Raw genomic sequence first — 14,865 nt, 5'->3', positions numbered from 1 at the left:
AGGTCCTGAAGAGAAGGAAGATTGCAGCCAATCACCTTCTCTGCAGAGCGACTGATGCGCTGCAGCCTGCCCTTGTCCCTGGCGGTGGCAGCAGCGAACCAGATGGTGATGGAGGAGGTGAGGACGGACTCAATTATGGCGGTGTAGAAGTGCACCAACATTGTCTTTGGCGGGCTGAACTTCTTCAGCTGCTGCAGGAAGTACATCCTCTGCTGGGCCTTTTTGATGATGGAGGTGATGTTCAGCTTCCACTTGTGGTCCTGGGAGATGATGGTGCCCAGGAAGCAGTCCACAGTGATGACTGGGGACTCACACAGGATGATGGGGGAAGGTGGGGCTGTGCTCTTTCTGAAATCCACGACCATCTCCGCGGTGAAGGGCCATGTTTGCTGCATCATCTACAGACCTGTTGGCTCTGTAGTTGAACTGCAGGGGGTCAAAGGAGTGGGTCTGTAAGGGATTTTATGTGGAACAACACAAGGCGTTCAAAGGACTTCATAACCACAGAGGTCAGGGCGACGGGTCTGTAGTTGTTTGTTTAGGGAGAAGATCTTAATCATTAGTACAGGCTAACAATAATGAAACTATCCTAAATGTTTTCACCTATTTAGATTGACAATTTTATGTGTCCAAAGTAATCCAAGAAAGAAAATCCTAGGTGAAAATAGTAAATTTGCAAGAATAAAACTCAGAAATTCCCTAAAATTAAAGTTATTTCATGGCAAAGTCTCTAAAGTCCCAATGCATATGATAATATGGTGATGTGGGCTGAAGTCACAGGTAGTCTATTTCCGCAATGCTAAATCTGATTGTGAACTGTAATAGGCTATAATTTCCCACAGCATACATAATACACGAGGTGTGTTTATGATGTTGCAGCATTGCAAAGTGAAGCGATGTGACAAAAAAACACTTTTTCAGAGAGATTCTCTCACAAATGTATGACTATAATGTATAATGGTGAGAATATTCATGTTTTTACTGGTAGATTTGTGTTTGATTTTTTTACATTTACCACTTGAATCTAAGAAATTCTAAGTTTGTTTTTTTTCCCGGATTTTAACTCCTCTCAGCAGGCTCCATTTTTTAAAATTACAATGGATCTTATGTGCAGTTGTACCTTTACTTCTTAATCATATTTCACATAAAAGAAGAGTCCATAAAATACTAAATATAGAATTTCAACAAGAGCACTGATAATTTCCAAATTTACTCAATTCACTGCCAACATGCCTAACCTAGATTTGTTGGCTGCCACGGTGTCAGATTAGGCCATTAACGTTTCTTTACACTCCTCATCTCCTGATACTATCATTGGGCATTCTTCTGGGGAAAATATGGAGCATGCGCTATTGTGAAAAAACCCTGCTTGCCTTTATGCGAATGCGAACCAACTCCAATTGAGTGAACACTGACTCAACCGTTTGATACCGTTTGACACGCGTGTCGGGAGTCAGTTTGTCAACCCTGACTTTGCTTGATAACCCCAAGTTAAATCTGAGTAGGTCAAACTCCCTTCGAAGTATAGGCCTCAGGGTTTGTGTGAAAGCACAAGTCTTAACTTATTAACAGTTTTAAGTTACATAGCGCCACGTCACGTCCGCCACTTACGTCATGTCTCTTGACGTACTTATTTTAACCCAAACTGCAATCTTTTCATAAACTTAACCTAGTATTATTGCCTACACCTACCCAAACTGGGAAATATATTCACAACATTAACTACGCTTTTAAAGGCATCTAATACAGACGATAAAAAGCACCTCGTACATCTGTATGAGATGCTGAAGGGTGTGACAAAGCGTTGGTATTTGACGATCTGGGAGTCAGACTGAGTAGGCCATTTGTGCTATGACCAACAGATGGTTAAAAATTAAATCCACATCATGTAATTATTTTATATAATCTCCTATTGAACTACAAAAGTACCAGGAAAGAACTAAAATATCCAAAGAGCACTTGTAATAGTCTTTTTTGATGTTGTCATCAGAGCTTCACTTGTTTTGTTGATGATGCACTTCTCTTTATGGACCTGGAACAAAATCACAATAACAAAAAGATGAAAAACAGCGATAAAATGGTACCGAAAATAGGATGCACATATATGACTTTTTATTTTCATTACCATAACTTCAAAAATATGGACTTGATAAAGAAACATTAATCCTACAGTGTTATTAATTCCCAATTACACTTAAGAATGATGAGTAATCTTACATTTCCTTCATATTGTTTTTAAATTAATACATTCAATATGAAATTTGTTATTCCCATGTTTTGCTTAAGTAGACGGGGCGGCAATAGAATCCAGAACTGGAAGATGACTCAGATAAAACTTAACTGTTTTTTAATCAATTTAAACCTTTAAAAATATTGCGTGAGTGATTAGTGATTCTAATCATTAGTAACTGGAACCAGAGAGGAAACAAGCCAAAAAACAGCGTGTCAGCATGGACAGCACTCAACTTTACATTTCCTGTAACAGAGATGTGTTGCTGAGATAGTCGCATTTGGACTATCTTGAAACCACAGCTAATATTTTCACACTGCAACCATTCACCATTGTTGTGCACCAGTTGTTTTTGAGTTCACCCAAATAACCACTGAGCTACAGTTTTTTTCAATTGCTAAGATGCAACGGTCAAAACTGAATCGACATTTCCGAAACTCTTCACACAGTCTGCATTACCAACATGCATCTTGGCCAAACAGTTAATCTCACCTCAAAAAGTCACTCAAACCACCAAAACACTTCATAGATGTCTCAAAATAAACTCGTTCAAACAAAACACTGGCAACAATTCTCACTAAGAAAGCATTCATTGTCACTCATAACACCCCGGCCTACAAAACACTAACAACAGGAAGCATTATGTAAATTTGATGTACTTTTATCTTCAAAATGTGACTGATTTTTTCACATAAATCAGTATTTCATTATAGAATACAGTTGTTCGCAGTCATTTTGGTACATATCTCAGATCAGAAATGAAATTCTACTTGTTCAACCCCCATATCATCTTACTTTTGCACATCATGTAAAAACAATTTCTCAGTCTTTCTGAGTCTTTTGGAAATGCAAATTGCAAATGCTTTGACACATTTATGCAAATGATTATATACAATTGTCTTTGCTGTATCAGTGGTTGATCACAGTGTATTATAGTATACTGGTTCTCTGTTGAAGTAGTCTTACCCCCCAAAACATCTAGTCATAAGTTCATTGCGTGAGTCACTACATGCAAAATGGTTGAACACGTCATAATCTGCAAAGCATTTTTCTACATGTCTATTAGACTTTAGACCACGGTAAATTGATGAACATATCTGTTGTGCTGTGAATAAGAATCTGTGGCTGAATAGACAGGAACGTCAAACTGAGGGGGTGTTTCCATGTTTCCATTTCTATTTTTGTAATTGTTTCCACTGTGCTATGCAGTGCTGTAAAATAGTCTTGTCTTTATCTTTTCTGCTTCACAATGACATGCTCTGTCAACAAATTACAGTGCATACAGTAAAAGTGTAACTGTGATTCCTGTCCAATCCCCTGCAATGTATAACTCCGTACTGTTGAAATTGATATATATGCTGAACAGAAAAAGTGCAGCCATGTGCATTTTCAATCATTGTCATCTAAACCTTAGCCATAGTTTACCAATTAAAATAGTTTAGCAAATGTTGAGGATGATTCTAGAAATGTACCAAAGCGACTGAGAAAAACTGCATTCAGCAATTTACTTGTGAAAAAAAAAAGTTTTAAAATTTCAGTGCTGCAATAAAGTTTTAACACAGTAACACTGGTACCTGAGACAAAATGACCACAGCTTATAATTGATGTACCAACCCCTTAAACCATTTCTGCTAAAATGCAAGCACATTTTCTGCTTTACTCAGGTTTCAGTTTTACAGTAAAACCACATTCATAACACTACACACATTTCTCTATGAACATAGACGTAAACATAAAATGTATGTAAAATGTTCTGCTAAGATTTTTGCTCTGCAGGTGGTGAAATAGTAATGAGAAAAAAGTTCATGGATTTTGGAGAAAGTGCTCATTGAAGGTGTTGTGTGAAAGCAATGAAAATTGATTCACAGTTTGGTCCACTTCTGATTCTGTGACTTCAGTTTTGACCAATGCAGGTTAGCAATTGAAATAAACTGTAAATTGCACACTGAGGTATCTCTAGCATAATTATCAAAGATGGCTCGATAGACTTTAAGTAAAAATGTAATTTTAGACCCAGCAGATGAACAGCTTGTGTCAATGTTTGTACCTGTGGTTAAACATGGATTGTAGTCCGAGCTCTCCTCTGGATCTTCACGCTTACTCCTCTTGTAAAGGTCTTTTAGCTGAATCGAACGAAATGTGGCATCACTTTATTTTTTTACAAAAATAGTTCAATAATATTGTTATATTATTTCCACATTTAAAAAGTTTACACTATACCACTGCCGCTGTCTTCACAACCACCGATCGATTCGTAGACACAAACATCACCTACAGGTCAGTGAAAACAACATTTCAACCACTAGTTCACAACAGAATTAAATCTGCAGCAGAGGGACTGCTGTTGGAGAGTAATCTTGGAGAATATTTGTGAAAAACACATTGCAGTTAAGTGGATTGCAGCACTGAAAACCAGCAGGGATTTTAGAAAAAGTTCTGAAAGCATTCAAGAAGGCTGACCTTCAAGAAGAGAGGAGTATACTTGCTCTTGAGTTTTATCCTGGGTGACCCGATTGTCCTGATCGATGCTCTGAGACTGTGTGGGTCTAAAACATGGAAATTGCAATAAGTTTATCAGGAAACATTAAATGTATTGCTGTCATGTGAGAAGTGGGAGAAGAGAGTGTTGTGCCAACCTGTCACCGCATGGATCTGTAAAAAAATTTTTTTTTTATTATTGAGGGTTTTTTTTCATTGCAAAATGTCCATTTTCTTTGCAGTATCATGACAGAAAAACTCCCCATTAATTTTTACATTTGCATATTCTCACCCTTGGATTTTATGATGCGATATAGCAAGAGCAGGAGAATAATCAGTAAAACTCCAGTAAGGATCCCAATGAACACCGGCATAAAAAATGAATGGCTTTCAGGCCTGGACACTGTAGACAGAAATTGTATTATTAAAATAGTATGTAACTGTAAAACATAAATGGCTGATTTTACTGATTTTACAGTACAACACTTATGACTGACAGCTGGCACAAGAAGGCAAATTTACCTAATGCAAATGAGTGATTTTAAATCCTGTACTAGTTTTTGGTAAAGATTTAAGTTGACACTGAGGCAAAGGTTTGTCATTTACAATGAAACATTGTAATTCCTGTTTTTGGTGCAAAAGTAAAGAATTTCACTACTCATCATTAATATGTCTGTGGCATTTTATCCACATGATGCCAAGAAATATGCAGAACTGTTATTTAAACGTACAGTGTACCGTGATGTTGACAGCATTACTGAACTCTCCTGACCCAGACTCACACCAGTACACTGCATCAGTGTACGTTAAATGGTGCATATGGCATGTGGATCCAATCATTTTCCCCCAGTTATTACAGCTTAATAGACTGCCTTTTTCGGTAAACCTCATCACTCTCCACTCTGTTGAGTTTCCCTCACAACTGAGGGAGACAGGCTCAGAGGAGAAGTGTTGCACTCTGTCAGGATTCACTGTGAGAGACGCTGATGATTTAAGATCTGAAAATAAACATAATATTGAATCAAACCAAGCAAAAGGATATTTTAGAATTAAGGACATCACAGAAGAAATTAACCTTTAGCTCGTTTAGGTTGCTCATTTTGACTAAATTAATATGTTGATTTACAAATGTAACATGCTCAATATTTTATCAGTTCACACCAAAAAATAGAATTAATGCTAAACTAATGCTTCACAGCAGATTAGTTGAATTTTACTATTGAAGAGGATGACTTCCTAATTCATTTAACAGGAAAAGAAAATCAACCAGAAAATTATCTTCATGAGGGTGAAGAATTTCAAAGATTCTCCTCTGTTTTTTGTGTGAAACTATTTCTGATGATTCAGCGGAAAGGTGAATGCAAATCTTGCTAGAACCCTCAATCTTATGCAACAGTTCATAACAGGTGCATCTCAATTCTCTTAATTGCATCCACATTTCCCTGACTTGCGTATTTTCCTTGCCTTACAAGGAGAGAAGAAATAAGGAAATGTGATGTTAGAGAAATGAGACAGATCCTGGAGACAAAATATCATTAGAGTGAGAAAACATTTTATCATCAAACAATCTGGAGTTGATTGTTGAACGGTTGATTGCCATCATTCTGGTTCGATGCTGGCATGAGTAGAGAGACAGTGGGTCAATCAGTAAATTTCATTATAAATAAATATATTTTATGGAGGAAACAAAGCAAGAACAAACTGACCTGCAGACCAGACAAACTTTGCTATACTGTCATCAGTGTAATACACTGGATCTCCTCTTCCAGCTCTGCACTTATATCCTGCTGTGTGTGTCTGTCCATGAACGATGTAGGAATCCTGTTCAGTCCCGTTGCTGCTGCCAGGTAGCAGCTCTTGGTCGTAGTAGTTGGCTGATAGTTTGGGAACAGCCTTAAACCAGAAGAACCTCCATCCTGCAGATGGATCTTTAACTCTGCAGCTCAGAGTTACTGAGGCTCCAGGACTCAGCCAGGATGGAGACACAGTGAGGACAGGCTGGGAATGACCTGTTGGAAAGTGATTTCACATTCATTTCACAATGAAAACATGTTAGACTGTGCATGTACTTTACGCCGTCTTAAGTATTTAAATAAAGTAGGCTACATACATATACCGTATTTGATGTGACTTACAGTTACACACTGTTAATTTGAAGTTATTGCTCCACTTTGTTGAAGAATTTTTGGTTTTGTTTTTGCCCTTACAGCTATAGTCTCCGCTGTGGACTGTGTGAGCCTTCAAGATTTCAAATACAATTCCATTTGGAGGTTTTATTGAGCTGGTTGTTCTCCATTCATACTCCCACTCAGTGTCTCCTTCACTCTTAATCTCACATCTGAGAGTGATCCTCTCTCCTGAGAATATCTTCGGCCAGTTTGGTTGTAGGGTTACAACAGGCCTTTTTATCTCTGTTTATAATGAAGAAGTACCAGTTAGGATATAAAACTGACAAAAGGTTAATGAGCATAAAACCTTTTAGGCTGTAAGGGTGAATGTTTACCAAAAATGCAGTGCCTTTATGTGTTAATCAAATCCCTATCCCTCGTCTTATTTTTAATATGAAAGATCATCCTTTGCAGCAAAGCCCTCCGAATTACACTGCCAAGTTTATAACTGCTCACCATGTTTTTCTGTGAGACAAGTACATTTGTAAAAGGAATACTTTCAGGTATAGTAAAGATGACCTTTTTACAACATATATATTCAATATATTCAGTAAAGTAAGTAGAAACAAATAAAAACAATGAAGAGAGGAAATATACCTTTGGCATGTCCATAGAGGTGTGTATTCAGCACTAAAATAAAGATTGATGCGTCATTAACAAACTTATTGAATTATGGTATTAAAGAGATAAAAACAGGCATTGGCAACTATAGTTGGATTTAATATAGGTTCAGATTATTATTGTTATTCTTGTCACTACAATCATTTTCTTTAATTTGAATGACTAACAGTAAATGATGTACTCACTGAAAATACCCAGCACACAGAGCAAAGTGTGCCTCATCCTCAGATCCATCACTGAAACTGCATCAAATCAAGAGAAACACAACTTTTGGGCAAAGAAGTGGCATTTTATATCAGTTAGATGAGATGGGGTTTTTTTTGTTGATGTTGATGCAACAGCCCAGTTTATTTTTGCTTACTTCCCTTTTTAACTTAACTACACTGGGAGCGAAGATATAAGAGTGATTGTAATTTCCTTCCTGAGCTAGACATGATAATGCTCTTGGCAACTGCTGCAACTGAAAAGCTTAATAGCGTAATTTTGAAAATTTCTGAAAGTCTATTAATTCTATGGTGGCCCTGGGAGCTCAAAACACTGCAATTTGAGAAAACACATTCCAATAAGATAAAAACACAAACCAATTAAGACAACATAGTTGCATAATTAACATCAAATGTGCAGTGTGTTGAGCTCTCTGAGCAACCGTACTTTGCTGCATAAAATTATGACTTCTATAAAATAAACGTAGATAATCAGTACATGATGCATATGTGTGTGATGGCAATTAGTATTCATTAAGTCTTTTAAAGTTATATTTTAGTTGTAGTATTTGCAATAAACTGAACCATAATAATAGATTACATGCGTGCATGTACTATAACGCTACATGTGTGCAACCCTTTGTGGTAAGTGATGATATCTGTACACTTCTTGAACCAAAAACATTTTTCTTAGAGGAGGTAATGAAGAGGTTTATATTTATAATTATACTTCAAGAGCTACAAAACACTAAATAGTGGCTCCTTCTCAGTTATTATTTTATCACACAAACAACCTCAATCTCAAGATTTTCAGTTTCACGGTGCATGTCATTCTACAACACGGGACTGCACAATGAAATGAAAGCTGGAGCTGCCTTCACGCGTCACACACAGAACATATAGTGGTTCTAAAACTTTCTCACATCAAGGACCCCTAAACTGAATAGACCACAGACCCGCTTTTGATAAGATTTTGTCCCAGTGTCCCCAATCCAAGAGGATTTTTGCTTTTAGATGTTTTATTACAGAGTGCATGAAATCCCAAATGTCCCAATGTAGTCATGCATTGTCATTGTATTACTTATGGATGGAATTATAACAAAAGTAACTTATTCCCCTTTTGTCTGGGGACCCCCTGGAACCTCCTCAAGGACCCCACTTTAAGAACTACTGATATAGACCAGCATGTCAGAAAGCTGAATGCAATTTATTTACGGTGGAGCGCGGAGGATGAGGTGGAGTTGAGGAGTCTCATAGCCTGGGGAAAGAATCTGATGTCAACAGGTGTGTGTTTCCTCCTTTTATCCTAAAATCAACGATCAGCTCCTTAGTTTTGGAGACACTGACTAGTAGGTTGTTCTCTGTGCACCACTCAAACACAAAATTGTTAGTTTGGTTGTGGTGTCGGTCACGAATTTCACAACAGATTTCTCTCAGTGTCGGGATGAATTTGTTATTGAGTGGCCTGAAGAGGTACAAAGAAGTGTTATGTTGCCATGTTATATGAACATTTGAAAACAAAATAAAACATAACATTTTCAATAGGAATAAAAAATGGAGTAACACAAATATTGTGTTTTTACTCCACTCTGCTGGGGAATACGAGTCCTTTATACTCCTACACCTATATTCTCTTTAGCTTTCCAGTGTTCCAGTATAAAGTATATCTTCTTATTCTTATTCCTTGGATGTTGGAGTTATATTTAACTTGGCTAGTGTCCACTGATACGTCGACCTCCATGAATCTCACATTTGACAGTGATTGTCTAGGACCAATGTTGTGTGTCCACCATCATCAGAACAGTAGGAGCTACTGGGCAGACAATCATTATTTTGTTAATATTAATTTTTTGCTTTTGCTATCTCTTTTCTACACAACTGATTAAAAACATTTAGAAAAAGATTTAAATAATAATAACAAATAACTAAATTCAAAAGAAACCATCTGTTGTGTTATAAATAGCGGTGGAAGTAACTACATTTTCTACTTAACTTTAGTCTTTTTGGACCTCTACTAAATATCATAGTTTTTAATCAACCACATTTATTTGATAAATGTATTTATAAGACACTAAGACAGAACGGACATAGAACACAGGCAGAATGGTATAAAAATATTGATTGATTGATTGATTTATTCTGAAAGCCTATACTGTTTTTCAATAAATAGTAGTTTGCTAAATTATTTAAAGTTGCAGAACTATTGCTGAACTTTTACACTGTGACTAAACACATTGACTTGTCTAGGCTGTCTCTGTTAACCACAGATCTGTTTTGACCAGTACCAACCGTGAAGCAGCTTTCAAAACACGTTTTAACTAGTCAGCTGCTGAATGCTCAGTACTGATCCTTTTGCAAAAGCTTAAATAAAACCTATAAAGACACCAACATCAGAACAGTAGGAGCTACTGGGCAGACAATCATTATTGTGTTTATCTTATTTTCAGATTTTCACCACAAGATGCTCTCTGTACTTCATGTTGACTGGGCCGTTAGGTCACACTGGTCCTTTTAAGTGAAAATTATATTTGCATTTAAGTGACCTGGTGATTTCATTTCACACTGTTAGTAAACTGAACATGAAGAGGTTAGGTACAAAATGATCACAACATAAATTAGATAGATCGTAGATGTAGTTTAAAGGGAGACATATTTTAGCTTAAGCCATTTATCACCTACAGGTCAGAAAATACCATTACATGTTCTAACAGCAGTCTTGTATGAATGTCGTAACTCTTGTATCTCCAGACCTGCTAAAGGACTTTTTAAGGAACTGAGGTTGTGGCTGTTGATTGTGACTGTGACACATGGTGGCAGTGCTGCGTAGAACAAAGCACATGGTGAGGAGGCAGCAAAAGCAGCACAAGAGAGATGGTTTCATGGCTGCCAGAACAATTACTGCCACTCACATATGCTGCACCAATAAAATCTACTGCTCTTGAAATATAAGAACTCACTGTAGTAGTGGTCTGATGGCTGTAACCAGCTTTGAGGTCACAGACCTCAGTGATTATATACTGTGGTCGCAGCTGACCACAACTTTCATTTCAAGGTGAAAAATTGTTTCCCCATCAGTTTCCAGATTTGATGAAACAAAATATTACACGCACAATAACTGAGAGCACGGCTTGTTGCAGGTAGAGTTTTGGGCAATAATGTTAATTTGGGCAAATATGTTTTGTGAATTTCCGGTTGGGTGAAATAGGGTGAAGCGTCTCCCCATTTACTGTACGTACGAGATACAGCAGCATGACTTAAAATTAAAATCTCTTGACACGTGACAGGATCGGTCGGAATCTAATGTAAATTTCAGCTTTTCACAATTACTTACACACAAAATCTTTGTCACATGATTTTTGAAACGTCTCACTTAAACAGCAAAACTATGCACCAAATCACTAAAACCTTAAGCTATTTCTCAACATTTCATTTAGTTTTCAGTTGCATGAAAGACTTTTTTCAAAACACTGAACACAGTTCTCTACCAAAGACACAAACATCTAACAGGAAGTGACCTGCTTTACTTTTCCAAACACAACCAATGAAAATGCTAAACTTATTCACCAAGTCACACACGCACATCACAATACTTGCTTAAATGATCACTAACATCTCACTGTTTTAGTATAGGCCTATAAATAGAATAAAGGTCAAATTCCCTATTTTAAACATTGAATACCAACAGAGATCAAGGGGAGTAGGAGAGAAAAGCAGTACTGCATAGTACTGCACAAATATTTGTAGTTCTCAGCCATCCATTTACTGCACCGCATTGTAAGAATGAGGTTGGTTATCATGCTTTACTAAAATATTTGTAATCCTTTACAGTAACTATCCTACACACACTTACACTGTTTTTGATTCTGTACAGAGTTGAAAGGGTTACACCCTCAATGTCCCACAAATTTAGCTGTGACAATACAGCACCCATGGAAATGTTTAAATAACTGACAGCAGCCTCTCTTATCATGATTGAATCATCAATATAACCCACAAAGAAATCACCTTGAAAGCTACAAGGTAGAGGTGGGGTAAATCCAGAGCCGGCCCAACGCGTGAGCGAAGTGAAGTTAAGTGCCACCAGAGGGCCCCCAAGAGCACTTCAAATGTCCGACAAGAGCACGTGAGTTTTTATTTGTTTATTCATCTTTTGGGTTACCTTAATATTGCAAAATAGGACATATCCATCTGGAGCTGAGAGAAAAACAAAAGAAAGGTATGTTTGCATGACTAAATACTGCTAGGTAGATGTGGAGGCCATTTAGGGATGTTTTATGTTACTGTAACCAAACCCTATCCTAGCTAGGCTATGTTGTAAGCTAACGTTGGCTAGCTAGTTAGTTAACAACATACTTTTGTAACAAGCTAGCTAGAGAAATTTAGATTTTAACTGGTACATACTACAATACATTTTTGTTTGCATACTAGGCTTGATGCTGGTCACAGTTTAACACTAGCATTTTGTGGTGATTGGTAAAATAAAAAAGCTCTGTTGAAGTATTTTGGAGCTGGAGCACAATCACCGCCGCTGATACTTCCCCAACTATCTGTGATGATCCTGCCACGGTACATTTAGCACTGCAATCCTCCTCCTCAGCTGATGATAATGCAGCTGCTGAGTTTTCAGCAAAGGGTAATTTTCCCAGACCACCTGTACTGTTACGTATATGTTGGTTCAGCCTACGAACACAGCAATGGTATATATTGTAACTGATGTCACGCATTTAAAAGCAGTTTATTAGTGATTTGGTCGAGTGACAACAGTTGTGCAGTGCAGTTACTTTACAGTTTTTCTGAATGCTTAAACACTAACGGCCATTCTTGAAGTTCTGTTTCTGAAACCATTACCACTTCTAGCCAATCATTTACCAAATGTGCCAAACTGAATGCACCTTCTCTGCTTTACTCACAGTTTGTAATTGACACTTCTATCAAAACTGTGAACGTTGCTATATATCCTACACAATTTTGCCAATTGGCATTCCTCAGTGTTCCACAAAACTTTTTATTTTTAGTTCACATACCAATCAAATCTAGAGCACTATATGTAAAATACTTTAGAGGTAAACATTCAGTTTGACTAACAATGGAGGCTTTAGAAGTGTGAGAATAAGAGGAGGAAGAGGAGTACATGGACATCAAGTAGAATAGGGAAGAAGGAGAGGACCAGGAAGAAGAATTGTCAAGAACATGACTGACGAAATCAGAGCGACTGTGACCATGTTGTCAACCATGGGATGTGCTTGAGGGAGGCTGGGCAACGGGTTCAACCAAATCTGAGCCGCTATGATGTTGCAGGTAATAAACTCCATCCATCGTCAACCGCTTATCCTGCGTACAGGATCGCGTGGGGGCTGGAGCCAATCCCAGCTGACATCGGGCGCAAGGCGGGGTACACCCTGGACAGGTCGCCAGTCCATCGCAGGGGTGATAAACTCAATTCATGTAAAACGTGTGATGGGAAAATTCACTTGTTGCATCAACTCCAGTACAAAAACAAAAAGTAGACAAATAAAAGAATTAAAATTGGAGTACATATGTGCGCTATTTACAGATGCAGGTATGTACAGGTAGGACCGGGGTTAAACATTGCACAGATTGTGCTAGATAAAGTGCAGTAGTGGTAATGAGTATTGCAGTTGGTGTATAGCAGACAAGCATACAATACTAAACAGTAGTGCAATATGATCGTCACATTATGTTGTAAAAAGTCTGACTGCAGCTGGAATGAAGGACCTGCGGTAGCGCTCCCTCTTGCACTTTGAGGAACACACATCCATACTTTACATATTTGGGCACCTGTGTGTATGTGAGTTTTACATGCATGACAAAACATTATTGCAAACTGCTCTGACCTACACACAGAAAACACAAAAGCCACAAGCTTTTGCAAGAGATGTATAATGTTTTGTTTTATTGGTGTGAGGTTTTGTGATTAGTGTGTAGAGTTTTGCAAAAATAGCTAATAGTTTCAAAAATTGTGCCTAAGCAATCAGAAAAAAAAACTGTAATTACAAGTGATCTGGCATGAAGGAAAAAGAGTGAATATTTCTCCACTACATTACTTGTGGTATTGAATTTCCTTGTGTCGACACAGGCAGACAGGAAAGATGAGCCAATGTGGATGGAAATTCCGTTTCATGCACAGTAGTAGCCTAACGTTATATGGCCTTCTGCTCACCTGACTCCTCACCTCAGACTGAAATATGTCAAATTCAAATATGTTCATATCTTTATTATTTGTTGTTAGTCCTGTTAAGTGTTTTATGGTCGAGCTGAAATACGCTGTGGGTAGTGTCAAGCATTATTACATGTACTGAGGCTTTGCTAATGTAACTGGCCTGTTCAGAGTTTTTCACAATAAAAGCATCCTGCTGGTGTGTCAGCAGCAGGATTTAGTGTTATGGGAAGTATCAACTTAACACTGTGTTAATAATAACAATACATTAGGCAGTCTTTACATTCATTTTACATTCCCTAAAAGATAGATGGATGTTTTTATTTATGTAATGTTAAAGGGAAACACAAAATTCAGGTGGCAGGTGACAATTCAAAGTCTATAAATATTACAGAATATAACGCAGTGCAGCTCTCATTCTGTGTTGCTTTCACATATGTTTCTCCTGTAGATCAACTTTTCTCACCTGCTGAATTAGTGCATACCTTAAATCTGATGGTTTCAGATGCTGCTAAATCCTTGGATGCCACTTGTTTTTTTGGAAATGTGGAAAAACTTCTCAGGTTCTCCTCAAAGGTGGGCCATCTTGAAATAGCCAGATAAACAGTATTGAACCTTTACGTTACCAAGCAGACAAGGTGAGGGAAGCCCTCTTAAAAGTTAGGGAAAAGGCCAATGACTCAGCTGTGAAAGTTGAGGCTCACTCCCTTGCTGAAGAAATCATTGAGAAAAACAAAGAACATTTAATGAGTTACAGGACAACTGGTTTCAGTGATAAACAGGTCTTAGCAATAGAAATTTGTGAAAAAAGGAACACTGATAGTACTGGTTGAGAAAAGGTTGCGATCACAAAAAGGCATTTTGCCTACAAGGTAACTGGTGAGCCACAAGCTGACGCAATGAAGAGACTGGAAGCCATGTTGTCAATATAACAGTGTAGTCTGTTTTTTTTCTGTTATTTTCTGAAAATGCACAAGGCTGCACATT

At 37.6% G+C, this 14,865-nt stretch overlaps 1 protein-coding gene across 1 annotated transcript; it reads right to left on the bottom strand.

Moving 5' to 3' along the window:
• Positions 1-174: 174 nt before the first annotated feature.
• LOC119911487 lies at positions 175-7,766 on the bottom strand. The gene is made up of 11 exons (XM_038730392.1): positions 7,683-7,766; positions 7,474-7,506; positions 6,844-7,119; positions 6,415-6,717; positions 5,440-5,706; positions 5,001-5,111; positions 4,867-4,882; positions 4,691-4,776; positions 4,451-4,501; positions 4,278-4,353; positions 175-2,032 (listed from the first exon to the last, which is right to left on the bottom strand). The coding sequence occupies exons 1-10, from the start codon at positions 7,729-7,731 to the stop codon at positions 4,328-4,330; spliced, it is 1,218 nt and encodes a 405-aa protein (XP_038586320.1). The 5' UTR covers positions 7,732-7,766; the 3' UTR covers positions 175-2,032; positions 4,278-4,327.
• Positions 7,767-14,865: the final 7,099 nt, after the last annotated feature.

The sequence above is a fragment of the Micropterus salmoides genome, unplaced genomic scaffold (genome assembly GCF_014851395.1).
Source record: "Micropterus salmoides isolate LMB-PRFRI ecotype aquatic unplaced genomic scaffold, ASM1485139v1 Ms_hic_scaffold_2, whole genome shotgun sequence".
Lineage (NCBI taxonomy): Eukaryota > Metazoa > Chordata > Actinopteri > Centrarchiformes > Centrarchidae > Micropterus > Micropterus salmoides.
Note: the sequence above shows the minus strand (reverse complement) of the source record. Positions and strands in the feature narration are given on the sequence as shown.